The sequence below is a fragment of the Zingiber officinale genome, chromosome 1B, assembly GCF_018446385.1.
Source record: "Zingiber officinale cultivar Zhangliang chromosome 1B, Zo_v1.1, whole genome shotgun sequence".
NCBI lineage: Eukaryota > Viridiplantae > Streptophyta > Magnoliopsida > Zingiberales > Zingiberaceae > Zingiber > Zingiber officinale.
The window spans coordinates 90,313,704-90,335,188 of record NC_055986.1 but is presented as its reverse complement, the minus strand read 5'-3'; the positions used below and the strand labels follow the sequence as shown (position 1 = coordinate 90,335,188).

The following is a 21,485-nucleotide window of genomic DNA, read 5'->3' as shown; positions in this document are numbered from 1 at the left end:
CGGAGCCAAACAAAGTCCCTGCTGCAACACACTCTGCTTGAATCGACCACTAACCCATGAGTGGTGGTGTGTGCAGATCCATGTAACTGGCGATGTGCTCAACAATAATGGAGCGGACTATCGCACAGCATGCAATCATGCAAATGGTGCATGTCAACAACCACAAAATATCCTGAACTAACCCATATACATACATAAGGTGCACCATAAGTCAATGAATCAAACAACAGTACACAGATCAGATAAGGTATACAACCTAGGTCCTGAACATGGTGAAGCATGGTATGTCACTACCCCCTATGAGCATGTATAAGCAGGTAAGGAATACATGAGATACAAAACAAGAATTCAACCAAGCATGTAATAAGTATTGGGTAGTGACTAACCGAAACAAATGAGAAACATAATTATTGCAATTTGTTAAAAATCACTACTATGTATATCAAACGACATAAAGTCAGAAGTACTCGCCTCCAATCGAAAAGTCCAATCCGATAATCGAGATACTCGTCTCGCGTCAAGGTCCTGTGATATCAAACAAACATTTTTATTTAGCTACAAATTAAACGAATAGCTAAATAAAAATCCTTAAGAACAATTTAGAGAAAAATCCTAAACCATAATCTCGACCTTCCTAAATTAAATCCAACAATTAACTAGGGTTAATTTCCTTTAACCCTAATCATAACATTAGATTAAAAATCTAAAGCTAATCCAATCTACCAATTCCCAACATAAACCTAATCAATCTACACGAAGCTCAAAACCCTAAACCTTACCTCAATCCACAGCCTTGACTGTTGATCCACACACGGGTTGTTGCTGCCAGAATAGGACTGCCGGCTACTGCAATTCAAGGTAAACAACTGCTGGACAAAATAATAACAGTACCACAGTGATCAGTCCCACAAATTCAGCACAAACATTCTAATAAAAAATCTAAATACCCAAATTTGCCTTACCTAACTCGGCCCCCCCTTCCTCTCTGGTAGTGTCTTGCTATTGTCAACAGTGATCGGTTGGAGACAACAATAATGGCGTCAACCACACGCCCAGCGTCTAGATCTAGTGATGGGAGCACGATCCGGCGGCACCAGTACGATCAAACTATGAAGAAGATCGTGAGGAAGAGGAAATCAGGATTCTCGCTCAGAAGTGGCCGGCGGATCAGGGCTAGGGCACCGCTGGAAGAGGGCTCGGGTACCAGAAAAGGGGAGGCAGCACAATGAGGCTAGGTGGCTGCGATGGGGTAGAACTAGGGCAGATTAGGAGAGGGCTCGGTACTCCCTCTTCCGGCCAAAGCTTTCTGACGAAAGGGGATGCGATCTGAGTCCTCCACGGCGAGAGGCGACAACAGAGGAGAGGAAGCTTCAGTGAAGTGTCGGCTGTAGGGCGTTGGCGCACTCCGTGCGATAGAGGGAAAGGGCTCTGCTCACAATGGCAGTGTTGTCCGGCGCTAGTAGAGGAGAAGAAGAACCGGCGCTAGGGCTGAGTAGGAACGACAGTGGCGTCGGTGTGCGGCTCGGGAGGAAGAAGGAGAAGATGAAGAAGAAGTGTCGGCACGGCTTTGTGCACTCGGGAAAGAAGGAAACCGCCGTGTGCGGTTAGGGCACGGCGTTGGGCGAGGAAGAAACCTCGGGTGCGAGAGAAAAAAATAAAAGAGAAAACAAAACAAAAGAAAAGAATAATAATAATAATAATAATAATAATAATAATAATAATAATAAATATAAACATTTCCTCGCTTAAAACGGGGTAGCCTAAACAGGCTTTTCCCGGCCCCGTTTTCATCCCCATTAACTCGTCCGTACGAAATCCGAAAAATTCTCGAAAATTTTTCAAAAATTCCGGAAAATTCCCTTATTAATATTCGCCTATTTTCAGTATTTTACAATTAATCCCCTGCTACAAGGATTAATGGTCACTATTAATCATGTAACCACAATTAATAATCACTACCAGTTAGTTATATAGTTCTGGGGATAGAATGGTTTAGTCTTCTAGTAATAAATTAGGAATTTAAAATTGGAGACTCAACTTTTTTACGAGCTAGTCATATAACTATTAATGACTCACAATCTATTATCACATATTTTCTATCATGATTAAGTGCAATTAATAGTTAGTCATGGATATGTTTAATGATGGTTATTATTATTATTATCACTTGGGCCCAAATATGAGTTACATTATATAGACAATTTTTATCTTGATCAATACGGCATTAGATGGACGTAGGTCACACTGGCACATAAGTCACCTACTTTTAGTGCAAATTGGATCATGAATTTGTCCCCTTTAATTCGGGCGCACATGTGAAAATATTATTTTAATCGTATAATTCAATATAAGTTAACTTATTTGTCTTATAATTTTTTAAATATATTTTTATTCGCATTTTCAACATACAAGTAAAAAATAAAACGCTTGTCTAGGCTAAATTATAATAATTCATTGAAAGAATCTCAATAAAAGTGATTCATATATATTTTTGGTCTCAAAATTAAAACTGAATAATCATTTATCAACGCAAACAAACAGTTGTGCAACACACAAACCCCACGCGCCATGCTGTCATGCTATATACATCAAACAAAACAAAGACACAATCCCTGCAATCTTGTCCAAACAAACAAGATCATGGGCCCTAACACATTGTGCACAATGTTTTTGAACACTCCACCATTACTTGCTCCGGCTTCATTGCACAATAACAGGAATAATCCTTTTTTTTTAAAAAATTTTTTGTCATTATTTTTTATATGGGTTTGTGTTGCTCAATCAATCTTACCAATCCCACGTTAACATCCATTTCCATCATCGTGTCTCTAGATGGATTTGAATTTGGTGGTGAAGAAAAACAAAAAAGGTAAATTGGTAGTTGAGCAACGAAAGTGTGAGGAAAAAACCAGTCAACTCATTTGACTTGAGGCAGATGGGCATTGAATTTGTGGGGGAAAATTGAGAAAAAAACGTGGAAAAATTCTAGTTGACTAATAATGTAATTCTGTTCGGTTTCCATCTTTTCTGCCGGATGGCATCAGTGTCTGACGTGGCATCTACCGACCGACGACTAGCTGGACACGACGATTCCGGGAGTCAAACGCGGCGGCCACGAAGCTTCACACGGCGACAAGTGGGCGACAAAATCCCCGAAAAGTAGTCGACGCGAACGCCAAATTAATCACCCTCCTCCTTCCCGGAAGTCATCACTGCTACTATGTCACTCTCTTGATTCCTTTCGCTCCGAAACGTAGCGTCGGCGGTGATCTCACACCATGCGCCTCCTCTTTCTCTTCCTCCTTCACTTCGCCGTCTTTTCCGCCGGAGGAGCTTCCACTCCGGCGGAGGAGCTTGAAATTCTACTCCGGTTTAAATCCTCGTTTAACAGCGCCAATGAGACCGTCTTCCCGTCATGGAACGCCAACAACCCAGTCTGCGGCGGCTTTGCTGGAATCCAGTGCGACTCCGCTGGCTCTGTCTCCCAAATCAACCTCACCGCCTCCGGACTCTCCGGCGGAATCCGGTTTGACCTCCTCTGCCGCCTCGGCTCCCTGTCCGCGCTCTCCCTCGGGTCTAATTACCTTTCTGGTGGTGTCTCCGACGACCTTCGCAACTGCACCGGCCTCCAGATCCTTGACCTGGCGTTCAATGGCCTGTCCGGTGCAGTTCCAGACCTTTCGCCGCTTGACGAGCTCCGAGTTTTGAACTTTACCAGCAATGGCTTCTCCGGCGCCTTCCCTTGGAGCTCCCTCGCTGGAATGAGCGAGTTGGAGGCCCTCAACGTCGGCGACAACTCGTTCGATCCTAGTATGTTCCCCGACGTGGTGCTGAATTTGACCAAGCTCAATTGTCTTTATCTATCGCACTGCAACATCCATGGGAAAATCCCGCCGGCGATTGGCAACCTGACGAGGCTCATCAACCTCGAGATAGCTGACAGCTTCCTCACCGGCTTGATCCCGCCGGAGATTACCAAGCTCTCGAATTTACGGCAGCTCGAGCTTTATAACAATTCGCTCGAGGGCCGTATCCCGACCGGGTTCGGAAACCTCTCAAAGTTGGCCTTTTTCGATGCGTCCATGAACAGATTGGAGGGCGACCTCTCGGAACTCCGGGGCTTGACAAGCCTCGTCTCGTTGCAACTCTTCGAAAACGATCTCTCCGGCGAGGTGCCGCCGGAGTTTCGTGACTTCCGTTTTCTCACCAACTTATCTCTGTACTCGAACAGGTTAAGTGGGACGCTGCCTTTGATGCTCGGGAGTTGGTCAGAGTTCAATTACATCGACGTGTCGACGAACTTCTTCACTGGCCCGATCCCGCCGGAGATGTGCCGGAAGGGAAGCATGCAGAGGCTTCTGATTCTGGAGAACAAGTTCACTGGGGAGATCCCGGCGAGCTACGCCAATTGCTCATCTCTGATTCGGTTCAGGGTCAGTAACAATTCTCTCTCCGGCGAGGTTCCCGCCGGGCTTTGGAGCTTGCCGAACTTGAACGTCATCGATCTCGCTATCAACCAATTCGAAGGCACAATTGACGCCGGGATCGGGGCAGCCAAATCACTGAACCAGCTGTTTATTTCCGACAACCGGTTCTCCGGCAGTATTCCTCCGGAGATTGGTGACGCTACGGCGATAGTCAACGTGGAGTTGTATAATAACCACTTCTCCGGCAATATTCCGGTAAGAATCGAACGGCTGCAGAACCTCGTGAGTCTTTATCTGCAGAACAACGTATTCTCCGGCGAGATTCCAGAAGAGCTCGGCTCGTGCGTTGCGTTAAGCGCATTGAACCTCGCCGGGAACAAGCTCTCCGGCCAGATCCCGTCCAGCCTAGGTGAGTTGATGAGGCTCAACTCACTGGATTTGTCCAACAACCAGATCTCCGGCGAAATCCCGGCTAACCTTGCAACTCTAAAGCTCTCCTCCCTCAACCTTTCTAACAATAGCCTCACCGGCGACATTCCGGCGGAGCTTGCCATCTCGGCCTATAGCGGCAGCTTCTTGGGGAATCCGGGCCTCTGCGTCGACAGCAGCAGCGCCGAGAATCTCCGTTCGGTCAGACGTTGCTCCGCCTTCGCGAGAGGTTCCGCCAGCAAGTTGCGCACCCCCCTCACCTGCATACTCTCGGTCACCGCCGTCTTCCTCGCCGGCCTCGGTCTCTACATCATGTTAAGGAACCAGCAGAAGAATTCCTCATGTGACCCCGAATTCGCGAAGAACTTGTCGTGGGACATGAAACCGTTCCATGTTGTGACCTTCGACCAGAAGGAGATTGTGGAGGGGATCAAGCCAGAGAACCTCGTCGGAAAGGGCAGCTCCGGCGAGGTATACCGGGTGAAGCTGACGAACGGAGAGGTGGTCGCGGTGAAGCAGATATTGTGCGACAGGAACAGGGGAGACGGCAAGGAGCGGAGCACCGCGGCGATGCTAGGGAGGAGACGGAGGCGGCCGGAGGCGGCTAGGGAGTTCGAGGCGGAGGTGCGGACGCTGAGCGAAGTGCGCCACGTCAACGTGGTAAAGCTCTACTGCAGCATCACGAGCGAGGAGTGGAGCCTGCTGGTATACGAGCACCTGCCCAACGGGAGCCTCTGGGACAAGCTCCACGGACCGGCAACGGAGCTGCCGGGGAAGGCGGCGGAGCTGGGGTGGGATGAGAGGTGTCAGGTTGCGCTGGGAGCGGCGCGAGGGCTGGAGTATCTCCACCACGGTTGGGACCGCCCTATACTTCACCGAGACGTCAAATCCAGCAATATCCTCCTCGACGAGTGTCTCAAGCCCCGCATCGCCGACTTCGGCCTCGCCAAGATCCTGTGCTCCGCTGCGGTTGCCGGAGCAGCAGGGGAAGCTTGCTCTGCTCCTATCATCGCCGGTACTCACGGCTACATCGCCCCAGGTGAAAATGATCTACTTCACTCTATTTCTCAATCAATCTAATTGATCTAGCTCTGTTCTTTCTTCTGAAGATTCTGGTTTGAGTTGCAGAGTACGCGTACACATGGAAGGTGAATGAGAAGAGCGACGTGTACAGCTTCGGCGTGGTGCTGATGGAGCTGGTGACAGGCCGGCAGCCGATCGAGGCGGAGTACGGCGAGGCAAAGGACATCGTGCACTGGGTGTCAACGAGGCACGCGGCGCCGGAGAGCGCGGTGGACAGCAGAATAAGGCCGGAGTGGGCGAGGGAAGCGGCCGTCAAGATGCTGAGGGTTGCAGTGCTGTGCACGGCGAGGCTTCCGGCCATGCGTCCATCGATGAGGACGGTAGTTCAGATTCTGGAGGAGACCGTTGGCGCCTGAGTGCCAGTTGTCGCCGCCGGCGGCTAAGGCGGAGAATGGTGGCTCAGGCCTCAGTGGCTATAAGAATCCGGATAATTTAAATGGGTCAATTAGATGTATTTATTTTGATGCCCCAGTAGGCCCAATGGGCTCAATAAATAATTCAGGCCTAAACAAGTGGAACCGAATTAAATTTAGCTGTGCAAGTTTATTGAGTTTATTTATTAAAAACTTTATCGAGATTACTTCAGAAATTTAAATTTTAAAAAATATTTATTATTTTGGGTATTTGATTTGGTCTTAATTTTAAAAGTTCAAATTTAATGGAGCCAATATTATCAGTAAATTGTAGAGTTTAAAATTACTAATTGAGTCGATTGTATGATTTTTTTTTATTTGATAGAATTTGTCGATATTTTATTAATTTAATTTATTCAATTTTTATTAAAAAGTTAATTGGTTCGTGCTCAATCCTAATTGAAATAGCTTATATTATTATTATTATTATTATTAATTAAATTTATAAAAATTTATAAATTAAATAAAAAATTAAGAAATAAATTTATAATTAAATTTTACAAAGTTTGATCAATAGAATTTTCTTAGAAACCCATTGAATTTAATGAATCTTAAGAAGAGTTAATCGTGGCCGTTGATCACTCTACTGCTGATATCAGATCAAAGGCACTAAGATCTAAAGTGCTGTGTTAGTGTCGTCGTCCGCAAGTCCCAGGCCGCCGCTGCGGCGCAGCCAGTGAATCGCAACTCGCCCGTAGCCACTGTCACCTGCGACACCCCCTGCGCCGCTTACGGTGGCAGTCAACGCATGGTTAGCCGCACGCTAACATGTCACCTTTCTCGCCTCCTGCTCCGCTGCCCTCCTCCTCAGATCCCTAACGACTCCACTCCACTTCTTTTCAGGTAAATTGATTCATTCTTCCTCCACTTTGATCACTTCGTTCGCTGATTTCGTATTTCCTGAAGGTGTCGAAGGCTCCTCGAAAAATTTGATCCACGAGGAACGATACAAGGAGGCGCGTGTTCCTTGCCGCCGCTGCTTACACCCAGTGTAAGTTTGGAAAGGTACGGAAGCCCCCCTTTTTTTTTTCTTTGATTTTTAGTAAAATGGTTAGTGACTACATTTCATCTTTTTATTGAATTTGATCTTTGGCCCTTTTGAAGTCCCCAAGTAGTTGCACAAAATCTTCTTCCTTTTTTTTTTTTGGTGTTTCAGGTGATTTTTTATTCTACATTTGCTCATTTTCCTGCATAATCTTCTAAATTTCTTCATCTTAACAGAACTTTGTTTTTTTTTTTGTACGTGTTTGCTCAGTTGCTCTAACTGTCCAATATACCAACGTCAATGGCATTTGTTCCAATAATATGCAACTTTCCTAGTTTTACTCGAGATGATGCAGGATCCTCACATCTATATATTTCCTTAAGAAATGAAGGTTAAGTTAATGTGAGGAGTTGCAAAACTCTCAGTTATGAAGATAAAGAACTTAGTAGTCACACGTAGAGTTTACTAAGGGAAAAATGGTCACCAACAACTAATAAGAAAATTATGAAATTACTCATCAATCTGCAGATGTCTATTAGAACTCTTTATATAAGACTGACTTTATAAACATTATTAGATGATGGTTTGAGTGTACACTGTGAGCTGACTCATTAAAGATGAGCCTCCTTCCTTCATCCTTCTATTGCTGATTGACCGCTACCATCTTGTATTAACAGATGATGCATTGGTCGATACTTATATTGTACTGATTCAACAAACTAGACAGACTTGTATTGAAATCTTTGCCTAGATATTGTTATCCTTCTCGATTATCTAACTTGCATAGATAATATAATTCATGGTCAAATTTTATTCAGCATGGAATTATTTTCAAAATTCTTTCCTATTAATCATTTATTTTGTTTATGCAAACCCACAAGGTAGATATTAGTCACTCTTCAACATATGGGCTGCAATCTTTCAGAGTTGTTTCTAACTCAATCCCTCTAATAGTGACTTCTGTTTATTTGGCTTCTTCGTCTGTATCTATGAAATTTGTATTTCTGATAAATGCATCAAGAAACTCATTGTTTTTCATGTTTTTGTTTCTTTGTAGTTGTTCTAATAAATATTCTAAGGTCCATTGTCAAAGTACAAGGTATGGAGTGTCCAGTTATTTGATTGGCATTAATGTCAATGGGTTGCGTAATGTTCATAGCTATCAGCCACTCAAGAATACAGGGCAGGATGTAGTGGAATCTCTAAATGCTACGGAAACTGAGGTACCTGTTAACGACCAATGCGGTGCAAAACTAAAGAGGAAAAAACTAAAAGGTAGAAGGGCTGTTGTAAAGTGGCTCAAATATTTTAGGTTTAAAAAGAAAAAAGAGTATGAAAGAATGACTGCTGAAGAGAAAATTTTATTCAAGTTGAAAAAGGTACTCCCACTTTTTTTTTTTTAATCTTTGCATCATTATGTACAAAAGCATCTTTATACATCATAAGTTACAATGATTCATCTTGTTTTAGTCCTGTATATATATAATTATTCATGATTTAACACAACATTACAAATATAACTGACTGGATAGTCTAGAGGTGAAAGTAATGCAAATTCTTCATAATTCTGAATATATTGATCTGGTTTTGAGTGATTTTATGGTGCATACTACATAGAGTTTTTATTGCTTGTCAATTATCATACTAATTTGGAACAGAATTTTTTCACAATCTAAGATAAGTACAAAAACGCGGAATGTTTTGGAGAGTTTGTGATTTTGTGTGTTGATTGGCAAGAGGAGAAACTTCTTCAACTCCTCTTAAGTCTTGACTAGTAGGCCACCTACACATATGTATATGCAATATGTTTAGAAAGAAGTCAGAACTACTACTACTACTACAATAACACCAATAATAACCAAGCCTTATCTCACTAGGTAAGGTCGGAAGTCAGAACTACTAATGCATAATTATACTGTCTGAATTAAATGTTTTTGCACTTTTACAGAGTCTACACTTTTTCCTTAACCTACTTGCCTACTTGTGGTTAAGTATGGTTGTTATTTCATGTTTGGCTATAGTGGAGATCTCCTGTTGGAGCTTAGTCCTTATCAGAAACTAGTTCATTAGTTTTGTCACATAATGAGCCTATGAACACAGTTATGTTTAGTTGCTGTGCAGTTTATATAGAAAGTTAATGTGAGAGATGAAATTTGCTAAGATGAGTTTGCGAGGTTACAACAAAAAATAGGATTAAGTACTATTATTGGAGAGTAGTTAGTTGTTGCGCCAAAAAATAAAAAATGTTAGAGCATATGAGGTTGACATGTTCAAAGATGAATAAATTCTATAAACTTAATTAATCATAATTTAGAATTGAAGATATGAGAGTTAGAGGAGAAACAAGTAAAACTCAACTTAGTTAAGGCTCTCTTTTATTTGAGAGGAAGGGAAGCAGAAATAAAATTAGTTGTTTCCTAGGAGAGAAACATGGCTAGGGAAAGAAAGCAGAAACAAAACTTTCTGTTCCTTCCTTTGAAATTGGTTTGTTTAAATTTGATGAAAATTAAAATTAAAAAAGTAACACCAAAATTGAACTATCAAACCATATATATCTTTTGACAAAATTGATAAAGCAAAGGGAAACTCTCACAAAAAGATTATCAAAGAGAAAATTTCAATGGTCAAAGAATATTACATAGACATGACACCACTTTTATAAGTAATCCCAACTCAATGTCAACTAATATAGGAACGAAATACCATTGATTGAGAAACACAATGATCCTACAGAAATTACTAAATCAAAGAACCCTGACCATGCAAGAAGATACTCAGTAAACTCTAACAAATTCAATTCCTACTGTATTAAAAGTTATGAAAGTTCAATACCTAAATTAGAACAATTACCAAAATCGGTTGCAAATTCAAAATTCCAGCTAAAATTAATTCCCGATTTGATTCAGTCTTTCTCCATTGAGGAGAACATGACTCCACATGAGTTGTGAGCATCTTTAATTAGATCAAGCATTCCAACATGACTCCACATGAGTTGTGAGCATCTTTAATTAGATCGTGCATTCCAACGTGCAAGGAACAATGATTGCATCATTTAATTCATGTCCTTCGTGTACCATAAAGTTTTTGTTTTGTGGACATCCCTTCTAGTGGATAAGAAATAAAGAGTGTTCTTTTAGGATTTTACTTTGTTTCCTTTCTTTTTGGTCGCCCCTTCCAACAAATGAGAAAATGCTTTAGCTTATCATGGGGAGAAGATGATATCCATGTAGTAATTATAGTCACTAGGAATGAAAGAGGTAATATGGTGGATGAATATGTAGAAACACAACTTGTGGCAAAGTATACATATCAAAGTTAGTTTTCAATTTGCATCAACCTCCTCCGTGTATTGCTGTCCTTGTTGCCTCAATCGCTACTCCTAACTATGATTCCTTGCTGTCTCTTTGGTTGACCTTCCGAAGAAGAATCTATAATGGAACATATGCTTGTCCTTATTCTTTCCTTCATGGAACACTACGGGAGAAATGCCATTTTCTGTTCCTCTCATTTTGTATCTCTGTATATCATATTCTCTTTCCCTGTTAGTATACACAGTCTAAAAGTAATTTGAGAGTTCTGGATAAGCAATGTAGTCTCATTTAATGGATTAAGGACTATGTATCTGAGCCCAAATATCTGGACAGATTTTTGGGTGTTGTAGTCAAGATTATGGTTCCAACGCTTTAACTCAAACAATAGTTTTGTTAGCATAGTTTATCTTATGAAACAAGAGAGAAAGATATGAAGTCAGAGAAGATCCTTTGAGTCTTCTTTCCAAACAACATTACTTTGTTTGGTTAGTTTTTCATTGGATGAGTTTGATACAACAATATGGTTAAAAAAAAACTCACACCATTTATTCTTGTCAGTTGTGACTATATTGTCATTTCTCACAGGCTAAAAGGAAGGAGGAAAGACTTGTTGAGGCAATGAAGAAAATCGAACCTACAGCCTCTTCAGAAACTACCCATGATCCTGAGATACTTACCCCGGAAGAGCACTTTTACTTCCTCAAGATGGGTCTTAAATGCAAAAATTATGTACCTGTTGGTAGACGTGGTGTTTTCCAGGGAGTGATTCTGAACATGCATTTGCACTGGAAAAAGCATCAGACACTGCAGGTGGTGGTGAAGACATTTTCGCCAGAGGAAGTTCGTGAGATTGCTGAAGAATTAGCTAGATTAAGTGGTGGAATTGTGCTTGATATACATGAGGAAAACACCATTATCATGTACAGGGGAAAGAACTATGTGCAACCCCCAACAGAGATTATGTCACCGAAGGTCACTCTTTCGAGAAAGAAGGTCATCTTTTTCTTAAGTCTATTTTGCTATCCTATTAAGCCATTTATCTCATATGATAACTATAGCACCATTTGCAATTTTTTCTTTCTCACTGTATTCTAATTTCTAACAGGCTCTTGACAAGTCAAAATACCGAGATGGCTTACATGCAGTCAGGAGGTTCATTCCTAAGCTTCATCAAGACCTAGAGGACCTACACGAGCGGATGAAAAGAGAGGGAGAAAGTATAAACATAGCCATTGAGGGAGCAACTTCAGATGTTGTAGAAAACAAAATAGCTCCATGTAGTAATATGAAAAGCTTAAAGGAGCTTGAGGTGGAAGAGGCTAGGCACGAGCCCATTGATGATGATGCACTGGTTGAATCGAGTTCATGGTCAGAATCAGAGGACCTTTCAGATATATTTGAGACAGATTCTGAAGCGGAGACTGAACAATCAGAGCGTCCGCTGTATCTAGACGCACTGGAAAAATTTCCATCTAACATGGGTAAAGAGCCAGAGGACTTTGAGGAGCATCTACGCCAAATTGCTGCTGCCTCAAAGAGAGCTAACTTATCTACCAAAGAAGTAAAATTAGGTGACTTGGATGAGGTCGATAAGATTTTCCTTAGAGCCAGTGCCTTATTGAAGAAAAGAAGATGACAATTTTGAACCACATGGCTTCCATGGCCGACATTGGTAAAGTAACACTAGATTCTTATCTATGAGGTCGACTTCTAACCGAACTTTTGTGATGTAATTCATGGACTCTTGTTCCATTTGGGCACTCAGCCCAGGCAAAAGTTGAAAGTTGAAGAGCTCGTTTGCATACTGAGAATATTCATCCACTCCTTTTCTTCCGGCATACACACTGAGAATTCGCAGCTTCACTAACTTCTCTTTTGATTTCTGCAGGAATCTGATTAGGAGTCCAGAAGAAGATTGATCAATTATTTGTTTTGGTAATATTCATTCGATTCTTGACCTTGATACAACTGTGGTAAAGGTTAATGTCTAAATGTCTAGATCAATATGCCGTTCAGCTGATTAATCAATACATGTGAAACTCATTTGGTTTGATTCTCGTGCAGACATTTGTCACTATGTTAATCATTTAAAAGTAGTAAAATAGGGTTTTGATACTACTGCTAGAAAAGTCTAAGGCAAGAAGGCGATCCAGAACAACACCAATAATGCAAGAATTGTAGTGGTCGGCTACTAAGCGGACTATCGCCATGTCTTTCATACTTATCTGGTGGATGAACTAGGAGAGAGAGCCGTTCACCTTCTAAAATAATTGGCCGGGTAAGGAATTGGATATTTTGATTAAAAAAAATGTAATTATATTTCCATGGAGTCTTTTTCCATCCTAGAGGAATCTTAACCTTTAAGACTTGTCAAAGATTTTGAATTCAAAGTCGACCACTTTGCTCCTTCCAAGCAAAACCTGAAAACATTGAATAGTAGACTTCCAATAGACTAGCATTGTGCAATGCTCCTCAAAACTCGCTCTTCCTGCTTCTCCTCCTCTTCTTCCTCCTGCAAATCATTGCTGCTTCCTTTGATGGTTTCCTCTTCAATGGCTTCCGAGGTGTAAACCTTACTCTCGAAGACTAGTATTGTGCCAAGCAATGCTCCTCAAGACTTGTCTCTTCCTTCTCCTCTTCCTCCTCCAACAAACCATTGCTACTTCCTTTGATGGTTTCCTCTTCAATGGCTTCCGAGGTGTAAACTTTACACTCGAAGGCTTCACAACGATAACTACGACTGGTCTCCTGATGCTCAACAACATGACCAAGGAGATCACCGGCCACGCCTTCCACCCATCCAAGTTCAACTTCAGGAATCCCTCTGATGGCTCCGTCTTCTCCTTCTCCACCACCTTTGCCTTTGGCATCATCTCCGTCGACCCCAATCTCAGCGGCCACGGTATCGCCTTCGTCATCTCCCCCACCGAGGACTTCTCCAGAGCCATCGGAAGCCAATACCTGGGCCTCTCCAACCTCAGCAGCAATGGCAACTCCTCCAACCATCTCTTCGCCGTCGAGCTCGACACCATCCTCAACCCGGAGTTCCGGGACATCAACGAAAACCATGTCGGAGTCGACATCAACGGCCTGAGGTCCAGCAACTCCAGCCCTGCCGGGTACTATCCCGACAACGGCCAACCTTTCCACAACTTAACCCTCTGGAGCGGTCAAGTAATGCAAGTTTGGGTTGACTACGACGGCAGGGAGAGGCGAGTTGATGTCACCTTGGCTCCGGCGTCGATAGCCAAGCCAAAGAAGCCTCTGTTATCTACCAAAATTGATCTCGCCGGAGTTCTGATGGATTCCATGTTCGTCGGCTTCGCCTCTTCCTCCGGGTCTTACTTGACGTCTCATTACATTCTGGGCTGGAGCTTCAGCGTCAACGGCACGGCTCAAGCTCTAGACTTCTCCTTGCTGCCGTCGCTCCCTCGCACGAAATCGAAGAACCGATCGAAGCTCTTGTATATCTTGCTGCCTTTAGCTTCTGCTATCTTTGTTCTTGTGGCAATTACCGTTGCTCTGTTGTTCGTGAGGAGGAAGATGAAGTACGCAGAGGAACTAGAGCAGTGGGAGATGGATTACAGCTCCCATCGGTTCTCCTACAAGGATTTGCACAGAGCGACGAGAGGTTTCCGGGACAAGGAGTTGCTTGGGATCGGCGGCTTCGGGAGGGTCTACAAGGGCGTGCTTCCGAGCTCTAGAACGGAGATCGCCGTGAAAAGAGTGTCCCATGAGTCGAGACAGGGGATGAGGGAGTTCGTCGCAGAGGTGGTGAGTCTCGGCCGGCTCCGCCACCGGAATTTGGTGCCGTTGCTAGGGTACTGCCGCCGGAAACGTGAGCTCCTCCTCGTCTACGACTACATGCGCAACGGTAGCCTCGACAAGTTCCTCCATGATTCTGGCAAGCCGGTGCTGAGCTGGGCGGCGCGGTTAAAGATCATCAAAGGCGTGGCGGCGGGGCTTCTCTACCTCCACCAAGATTGGGAGCAGGTCGTCATCCACAGAGACATCAAAGCCAGCAACGTGCTGCTCGACGAGGAATTCAATGCGAGGTTGGGAGATTTCGGCCTTGCAAGATTGTACGATCATGGCGATGATCTGACATCCACCAACGTGGTCGGGACCATGGGGTACCTTGCGCCGGAGCTCGCTCGGACCGGGAAGTCCTCGACCGCGACCGACGTGTTTGCGTTCGGGACGTTCTTGCTGGAGGTCGTTTGTGGCCGGCGGCCGCTGAGCTCCTCGATGGGGGAGCAGGTGGTGCTGGTGGATTGGGTTGTGGAGAACTGGAGAACGGGGTCGATTACGGCGACGAGGGACGCGAGGATGGGGGAGGAGGATTACGAGACCGAGGAGGTGGAGCTGTTGCTGAAGGTCGGACTGCTGTGCTCGCACCCGTTGCCGGCGGCGAGGCCGAGCATGAGGCAGACGATGCGGTATCTGGAAGGGGAGGAGCCACTGCCGGAGCTGTCGCCGACGTACATGAGCTTCAGTGTTCTTGAGCTGCTTCATAACGACGGATTTGACGATTACCTGATGTCGCCGACGGCGACGGCGACAGCGACTGCGTCCAGTGTGTATGTTTCAGGTGAATAAGAGGAGAGAATTTCCGATGACTGGAATTTGAAGATTAGGATATCAAGTTAAATATTTGGATTGATTGTTGCCACAGTCAGTGATTTACTATGTCCACTTTGGTTCAGCATGTACAAATTGGCAAATGAACTACTGATCTCTTTATAAATAGTCGTGCAACAAAGCTATTATTTCACAACTACAACGAATGGGCGATCAGTAGCACTTGTGCTCCACTAACATCAAGAATTATGTGCTTGAAAACATATTCTCCTTAAGCGACTTGATCCTGCGAGAGCTGAAAATTGTGTTGACTGGAGTTGCGAAAGCTTCGCTGTAGCTTCAATGTAAAGGAGAAAGTTTATAGAGGAATCACCGAAACATGGAGGAAGGGTTCTCGCACAGCTCTGTCCACGTTTACGGACCCTTTTTATAATGTTGATGTCGAATATTTCTTTTTTTGAGTAGGTAAATGTATTATGCTACTCAAATTAGAATCATACAAAATATAAAATACAAAATACAAAATACATTGATCTCGTCCGGAAGTTGAATCAGATGAAGACGGTCGCGGTGCCGTCGGTGTTGACGGAAAGTCGTTGGGCCTCCTAGATGACCTGGCAACCCGCCGAAAGGCTTCCACGAGCGGCTGACGACGGGAATGACGAAGTTACTGATCCTACGCACACTCAGACGAGCCCTCCTCACATTAGAGGCCAGAAACTAAGGAAAAAAATCCCCGGATCAGGCCCTCCAACGCTTAAGTCAGATGTTTTTTTTCCAGAAGAAACAGAGAAAGTAGAAAAAGTAAAAAACTGGTAAGACATGACGAGTGAACGTACCTGCGTAAGGGACAAAACATCCATTTTTATACTGCAACAGATGCGTCTGGAATCTGACAAGTGTCAAGGAATGTTGAATGTCAGGCTTTGTCTGGCGTTGGAGAACATGTGGCTTCTTTCTATAGGTCTAGGAAAGAATCAGAGTGCTGTGAGCCTCCAACCATTGGCATATTCTATGACAGGTAGTGATTATTCTCTGACGGGTGGTTACGATTCCTTGACATGCTTGTCGTGTAGCGTCCGACCTCCTTATTCCATTGCTACTGTATTGGCTCTTCATATTTACTGATCTCGACCTGTATGCATCGGTCTGCTTCCGCTTATCTTGAGTCCCGACCTGTATCCTTGGTAGGCACAATCCCGATCTGTACGGTTGTCCATGTATCTTGCGCAGCAAGGCTAGAGGTCCCGACCTGTATCCTTGGAAGGCACAATCTCGACCTGTACGCTTGTCCGTGTATCTTGCCTCGTAAGGCTAGAAGTCCCGACCTGTATCCTTGATAGGCACAATCCCGACCTGTACGCTTGTCCATGTATATTGCGCCGCAAGGCTAGAGGTCCCGACCTGTATCCATGGTAGGCACAATCCCGACATGTACGCTTGTCCATGTAGCTTGCGCCACAAGGCTAGAGCTCCCGACCTGTATCGTTGGTAGGCACAATCCCGACCTGTACGCTTGTCCGTGTATCTTGCGCCGCAAGGCTAGAGGTCCCGACCTGTATCCTTGGTAGGCACAATCCCGACCTGTACGCTTGTCCATGTATCTTGCACCGCAAGACTAGAGGTCCCGACCTGTATCCTTGGTAGGCACAATCCCGACATGTACGCTTGTCCATGTATCTTGCGTCGCAAGGCTAGAGGTCCCGACATGTACGCTTGTCCATGTATCTTGCGTCGCAAGGCTAGAGGTCCCGACCTGTATCCTTGATAGGCACAATCCCGACCTGTATATTTGTCCATGTATCTTGCGCCGCAAGGCTAGAAGTCCCGACCTGTATCCTTGGTAGGCACAATCCCGACCTGTACGCTTGTCCGTGTATCTTACGCCGCAAGGCTAGAGGTCCTGACCTGTATCCTTGGTAGACACAATCCCGACCTGTACGCTTTAACACCTGGTCTGTTCTGCATCAGAAACATTTCCTTTCGTGCCCTTACCTAGCCTGTGGGCCCAACCTTTATTCATACCCAGCCTGTGGGTCCGGCCCCTAATTATCACCGAGGTTGGATCTTGTCCCACCTGTAATCTTGACCTTTGACTGCCCCGTCAGCTGAAGCTCTGACCACTGCCACGCAAGCTTGACTTCTGACCTCCACGGGGGTCGGACTTATGACCATCCCATGGGCTTGACTTTTGGCCACGTCAGCCGTCTGCCCCCCTTCTCATGGACCGTATCACAAGCCTCCCCCTCAAGTCTAGTCGAAGGAGGCTCTAGTCCGACTGACTAGACCCATGTCCCTTTGTTATCTGACCTGGTTTTCGCATCTCCTGCTGACCTACTTCCCTCTATCTCCTTTAGAATTTCTCGCCTTCCCAGTAGATAAGCGGAATTGTTGATACGTGTATATTGATTCTTCGATTTCCGTGCATACCTTTTTCCTATAAGTGTCACACTGTTCTCCAAGCGTCAACTCAAGTTTCGAGGAATCCCTTCACCTTCTCCCCCCTTATAAAAAGGTTCGTGCCCCCTTCCACTACCACACATACTTCTATCTTTTCTTTTTCCCGGCTATCCTCCTCTAGCTCATGGAGCCCACCGAGCTATCTTCTTTACGTTGCCAGCTGGCTCTTAAAGAAAAAGCTTTGCGTGACATGACACTAACCAAGGATCTTCAGACCTCCCTCCGTAGGGAAATGGAAGAGCTCTGGCAGGCCGCCAAATATAGAACTCGGGCCGAGATAGCTCTCAAGATGAAGGCGCAAGCGGACTTCCAGATTCAGATCCATCATATTCTATATCTAAAGATGAAACACGAGGACGAAGTGACCTTGCTGAAAGAGGAGAGTCGGATAAAGGATGAGACCGTCGGCCAACTGCAGAATACCCTTGAACATGTCCAAAAAGAGTTGGCTCGAGCAAGGGCTCGTTTAGAGGGAAAGGATCAGGCGTCTAGGTCTGGCAGCAATTGAAGCCCCTGATAAATGTTCATTTTTTTTTATGAAAGAAAACATGTTTCCTGGATTTCGTTTATTATGGTGCAGATCTGTGTCGCCTTACTTTTGCATTACCTGTGTTTTTCTAATATCTCTAGTAAAAATAATAAGGATAACTTACTTACCCGACCTTCTTCTTACTTCTCACCATAAGGGCTGGGAAGTCAAGACGCCTGAGAATATGCTAGTCGCGCGCGGGAGTATGCTTTGTTGTATTTTGCCATGGTGCATGTAAGGAATACCGACCGGAAAAGGCGTTGGGCGTGAGAGCTTAGCTCACTTATAACTCGCACTGGGGCGAGAGTCTGGGATACCAGGAAGGTCGTTGGGCGTGAGAGCCGTGCTCACTTATAACTCACACTGAGGCGAGAGTCTGGGACAGCCGACCGGGACTTCTGAGGAGAGTCACGCTCGGGGAAAGATGCTGTCGACCTGGGGGTGATCTCCCGACTAGGGATTGTTTGAAAAGAGCATTCTGACTTCGTCTACAGTCAAGAAATATACAGTATCAGATGTAAGTGAAGATAAAAATATTAAAACCTTACTCAGCCCTCGGGAAAATGACACATTGTAGCATTGCAACATTCGAATTTGTCTCCCGCCCTTTCCTGGAAGGTCGTTGGGCGTGAGAGTCGTGCTCACTTATAACTCACACTAGGGCAAGAGTCTGGGACAACCGACCGGGAAGGTCGTTGGGCGAGAGAGTCATGCTCACTTATAACTCGCACTGGGGCGAGAGTCTGAGACAGCCGACCGAGAAAGTCGTTGGGCGTGAGAGTCGTGCTCACTTATAACTCGCACTGGGGCGAGAGTCTGGGACCGCCGACTGAGAAGGTCGTTGGGCGTGAGAGTCGTACTCACTTATAACTCGCACTGGGGTGAGAGTCTGGGACAACTGACCGGGAATGTCGTTGGGCGTGAAAGTCGTACTCACTTATAACTCGCACTGGGGTGAGAGTCTGGGACAGTCGACCGGGAAGGTCGTTGGGCGTGAGAGTCGTGCTCACTTATAACTGGCACTCGGGCGAGAGTCTAGGACAAAGCTATTCAAAGTAAATGGGAAAAGCTAGTGGATTACCAGGCAGGTGAGGTCGGTCGTCTTAGAGCGTATAGGATATCCTACGTCACATCTCCTTTCTTCTTGAGGAAGATGGGAGGTTTGATGAACCTTATGTTATGTTATGGCGTGGCCGGCGGGGCTCGTCAACTGTTTGAGCAAGGCCTACTCCACTCTGCACCTTCGGAGAATTTCCTGGACACTACTCGCCTGATGCACGAACTTCCTGCAGGGTCTTATCCTTCCTTCAAGGACAACAACGACCTCTTTCTCCTCCCAGCACCCTCAGCTGATGCCGAACCTTGATGTAGAAATGGAGATATAAAATTTTTGTCGATATTGTTTACTTGTATTTTCAAACTTATTACTATCTAGGATTGCTTAACCCTTTCATGATATGATTGCTTGTTTTTGACCTTCCCTCGGCTTGTTAATCTCTCAACAATGTCTATGCGCCTTTCTAGACCGGTAGGAACTATGGCTATATGAATGTGTACTTCGACCTTCTTGTTCAGGCTTTAACCGGTCACGGTCGGGGCTCAATTCCTTACCCTGACCTGATTTCATTCTCCTTTCCCCGCTTACCACCCTGGCTCAGCCAACCACCTTGGTCTGCTTTCTCCACCGTCCTTCCTTAGTCTGGCATAAGACAAAACCAGAGCGAGAAAGCGAGGGTTAGGAGTTCATGGGACACTTATAACTGTCACGCCTTTTCCCGAAGTCTGTCTCCTAGTACTTCGCGCTGATGTTTTTCCAGATATACCCTTGGGCGCTGTTTTCTAAGATGATCCATCGGCCTTTTTTGCTCCTGCCAATTTTTGTGGACCGATGGATGATAACTGACTAAATTGCCCCTCCGCCCAACAGCTATAAATACTCTCCCCTTGCTTCTGCCTCCAAACTTTTCCCAGCTTTCGCTTTCTTCCATCCTGAATCCGTAATCGCACTTAAGCCTTTCTTCTTCCGTCGATAGCTCCTTGCTTGATTTTTTCCCCATCATCTTCTTTCCACATGACATCTTCCTCTTATCTGTCTTCTCTTGCGGCAATGTATTTTCCTGGTTCGTCCACCTTCAATGAATTAGACCTGGATGATCTGCGATATAACTACGGAGTCGCTGCCAACACTCATGTAATTATCCCAATTGGAGTGCACCAATTTTCTGCTCCTCCCACTGGCTACTGCACCTTTTTCAAAGAGCAATTCACTGTCGGTCTTCGTCTTCCTCCTCACCCCTTCTTCTCCGATGTGTGCCGCTACTTCAAAATTCTCATGGGCCAACTAACGCCTAATTCTGTAAGGCTCATCTGCGGATTTGTAATACTCTGTGAAGTATGTGAGCTATCTTGGTCTGCCCCCCTGTTCCACTGTTTCTTCGTCTTTCGCTGGCAAGAAGAAGGCTTATTCTATTTCTAGCCACGCATTCGAACTGCTTTTTTCTCACCCCTTCCGCCTTATGAAGCGAACTGGAAGAGCAAATTCTTCTTCATTCGATTTCCTCATGAGGTGGAATGGCCTTTGCAATGGCAACCGCTGCTTCTCCCAACCCCGCAATTAGAAGAGTTCCACCTTGAGACCTTCTATATAGAGGTTTCCTCTTGATTGGCAGAATGACAACTAAACTTGACGCTATTATTATCTGAGGAATTGTTGTCCTATTTCAGACTGAGCCACCTTACTTCTGAAACACCCCACTCCCTGGGTAAGCTTCTCTTTTGATTCTTCTGTGACTTTACGCATTTTGCTCTACTTACCGTAATTGACACCCCTACTTTGGCTTATGCAGCTAATACTTTAACCCGTGCCTCAGAGGTCCAACCTCTTCCTTTAATTGACATGGAGATAATGCGACGAGGTTGAGTCATCCTAGAGAGGAGGTCACTCCCCTACTCGACTTCCACCCAGGTCGAGATAAATGCCTCTATAAATCCCCGACCCAGTCGTCCTCCGAGGGCCTCGTCTACTTCTCGGCCTGCCTCCTCTGTTCATCCCAGGGCCTCATCTATTTCCCGGCCAGCCTCCTCTGCTCATCCCAGGGCCTCGCCTACGTCCCGGCCTGCCACCTCTATTCATCCCCGACCGGCTATTCCTTCCCGACCGACTTCTGGCCCGGGTCGCAACCATGGTCGAAGATCAACCAATGTAACTTATGCCAGCCCTACTTTCAGAGAAGCATCTCAGGCGTCTCGTCGTGCACGCTCTGAAAC

The 21,485-nt window shown here is 45.1% G+C and overlaps 3 protein-coding genes across 7 annotated transcripts; all 3 read left to right on the top strand.

The window, feature by feature from the left end:
• The first annotated feature begins 3,182 nt into the window (after positions 1-3,182).
• On the top strand, positions 3,183-6,528 carry LOC121969540 (receptor-like protein kinase 7). Its single transcript, XM_042519688.1, has 2 exons — positions 3,183-5,895; positions 5,985-6,528. The coding sequence occupies exons 1-2, from the start codon at positions 3,279-3,281 to the stop codon at positions 6,293-6,295; spliced, it is 2,928 nt and encodes a 975-aa protein (XP_042375622.1). The 5' UTR covers positions 3,183-3,278; the 3' UTR covers positions 6,296-6,528.
• Positions 6,529-6,978: 450 nt separating this feature from the next.
• Positions 6,979-12,701, top strand: LOC121969555 (uncharacterized CRM domain-containing protein At3g25440, chloroplastic-like). 5 transcript variants are annotated; one of them, XM_042519718.1, is made up of 6 exons: positions 6,979-7,195; positions 7,259-7,357; positions 8,395-8,716; positions 11,234-11,641; positions 11,754-12,320; positions 12,537-12,701. In XM_042519718.1, the coding sequence occupies exons 1-5, from the start codon at positions 7,101-7,103 to the stop codon at positions 12,282-12,284; spliced, it is 1,455 nt and encodes a 484-aa protein (XP_042375652.1). In that variant the 5' UTR covers positions 6,979-7,100; the 3' UTR covers positions 12,285-12,320; positions 12,537-12,701. The 5 variants fall into 5 exon arrangements, with proteins under 5 accessions (XP_042375652.1, XP_042375645.1, XP_042375663.1 ...); XM_042519711.1 differs by lacking the exon at positions 12,537-12,701 and having other exon boundaries at positions 6,980-7,195; positions 11,754-12,452; XM_042519729.1 differs by lacking the exons at positions 6,979-7,195; positions 12,537-12,701 and having other exon boundaries at positions 7,261-7,357; positions 8,395-8,436; positions 8,520-8,716; positions 11,754-12,452.
• A 151-nt stretch (positions 12,702-12,852) lies between these two features.
• Positions 12,853-15,395, top strand: LOC121969548 (L-type lectin-domain containing receptor kinase SIT2-like). The gene has a single exon (XM_042519698.1). The coding sequence runs from the start codon at positions 13,253-13,255 to the stop codon at positions 15,245-15,247; it is 1,995 nt and encodes a 664-aa protein (XP_042375632.1). The 5' UTR covers positions 12,853-13,252; the 3' UTR covers positions 15,248-15,395.
• The last annotated feature ends 6,090 nt before the right edge of the window (positions 15,396-21,485 follow it).

Excerpts from the sequence above, each read along its gene's own strand:
- LOC121969548 (XM_042519698.1), top strand. The coding sequence starts at position 13,253 with ATGCTCCTCAAGACTTGTCTCTTCCTTCTCCTCTTCCTCCTCCAACAA.
- LOC121969555 (XM_042519718.1), top strand. The coding sequence starts at position 7,101 with ATGGTTAGCCGCACGCTAACATGTCACCTTTCTCGCCTCCTGCTCCGC. Across the intron at positions 7,196-7,258 it reads TCCACTCCACTTCTTTTCAG|GTGTCGAAGGCTCCTCGAAA; the intron begins GTAAATTGATTC and ends TATTTCCTGAAG. Across the intron at positions 8,717-11,233 it reads TTTTATTCAAGTTGAAAAAG|GCTAAAAGGAAGGAGGAAAG; the intron begins GTACTCCCACTT and ends CATTTCTCACAG.
- LOC121969540 (XM_042519688.1), top strand. The coding sequence starts at position 3,279 with ATGCGCCTCCTCTTTCTCTTCCTCCTTCACTTCGCCGTCTTTTCCGCC. Across the intron at positions 5,896-5,984 it reads TCACGGCTACATCGCCCCAG|AGTACGCGTACACATGGAAG; the intron begins GTGAAAATGATC and ends TTTGAGTTGCAG.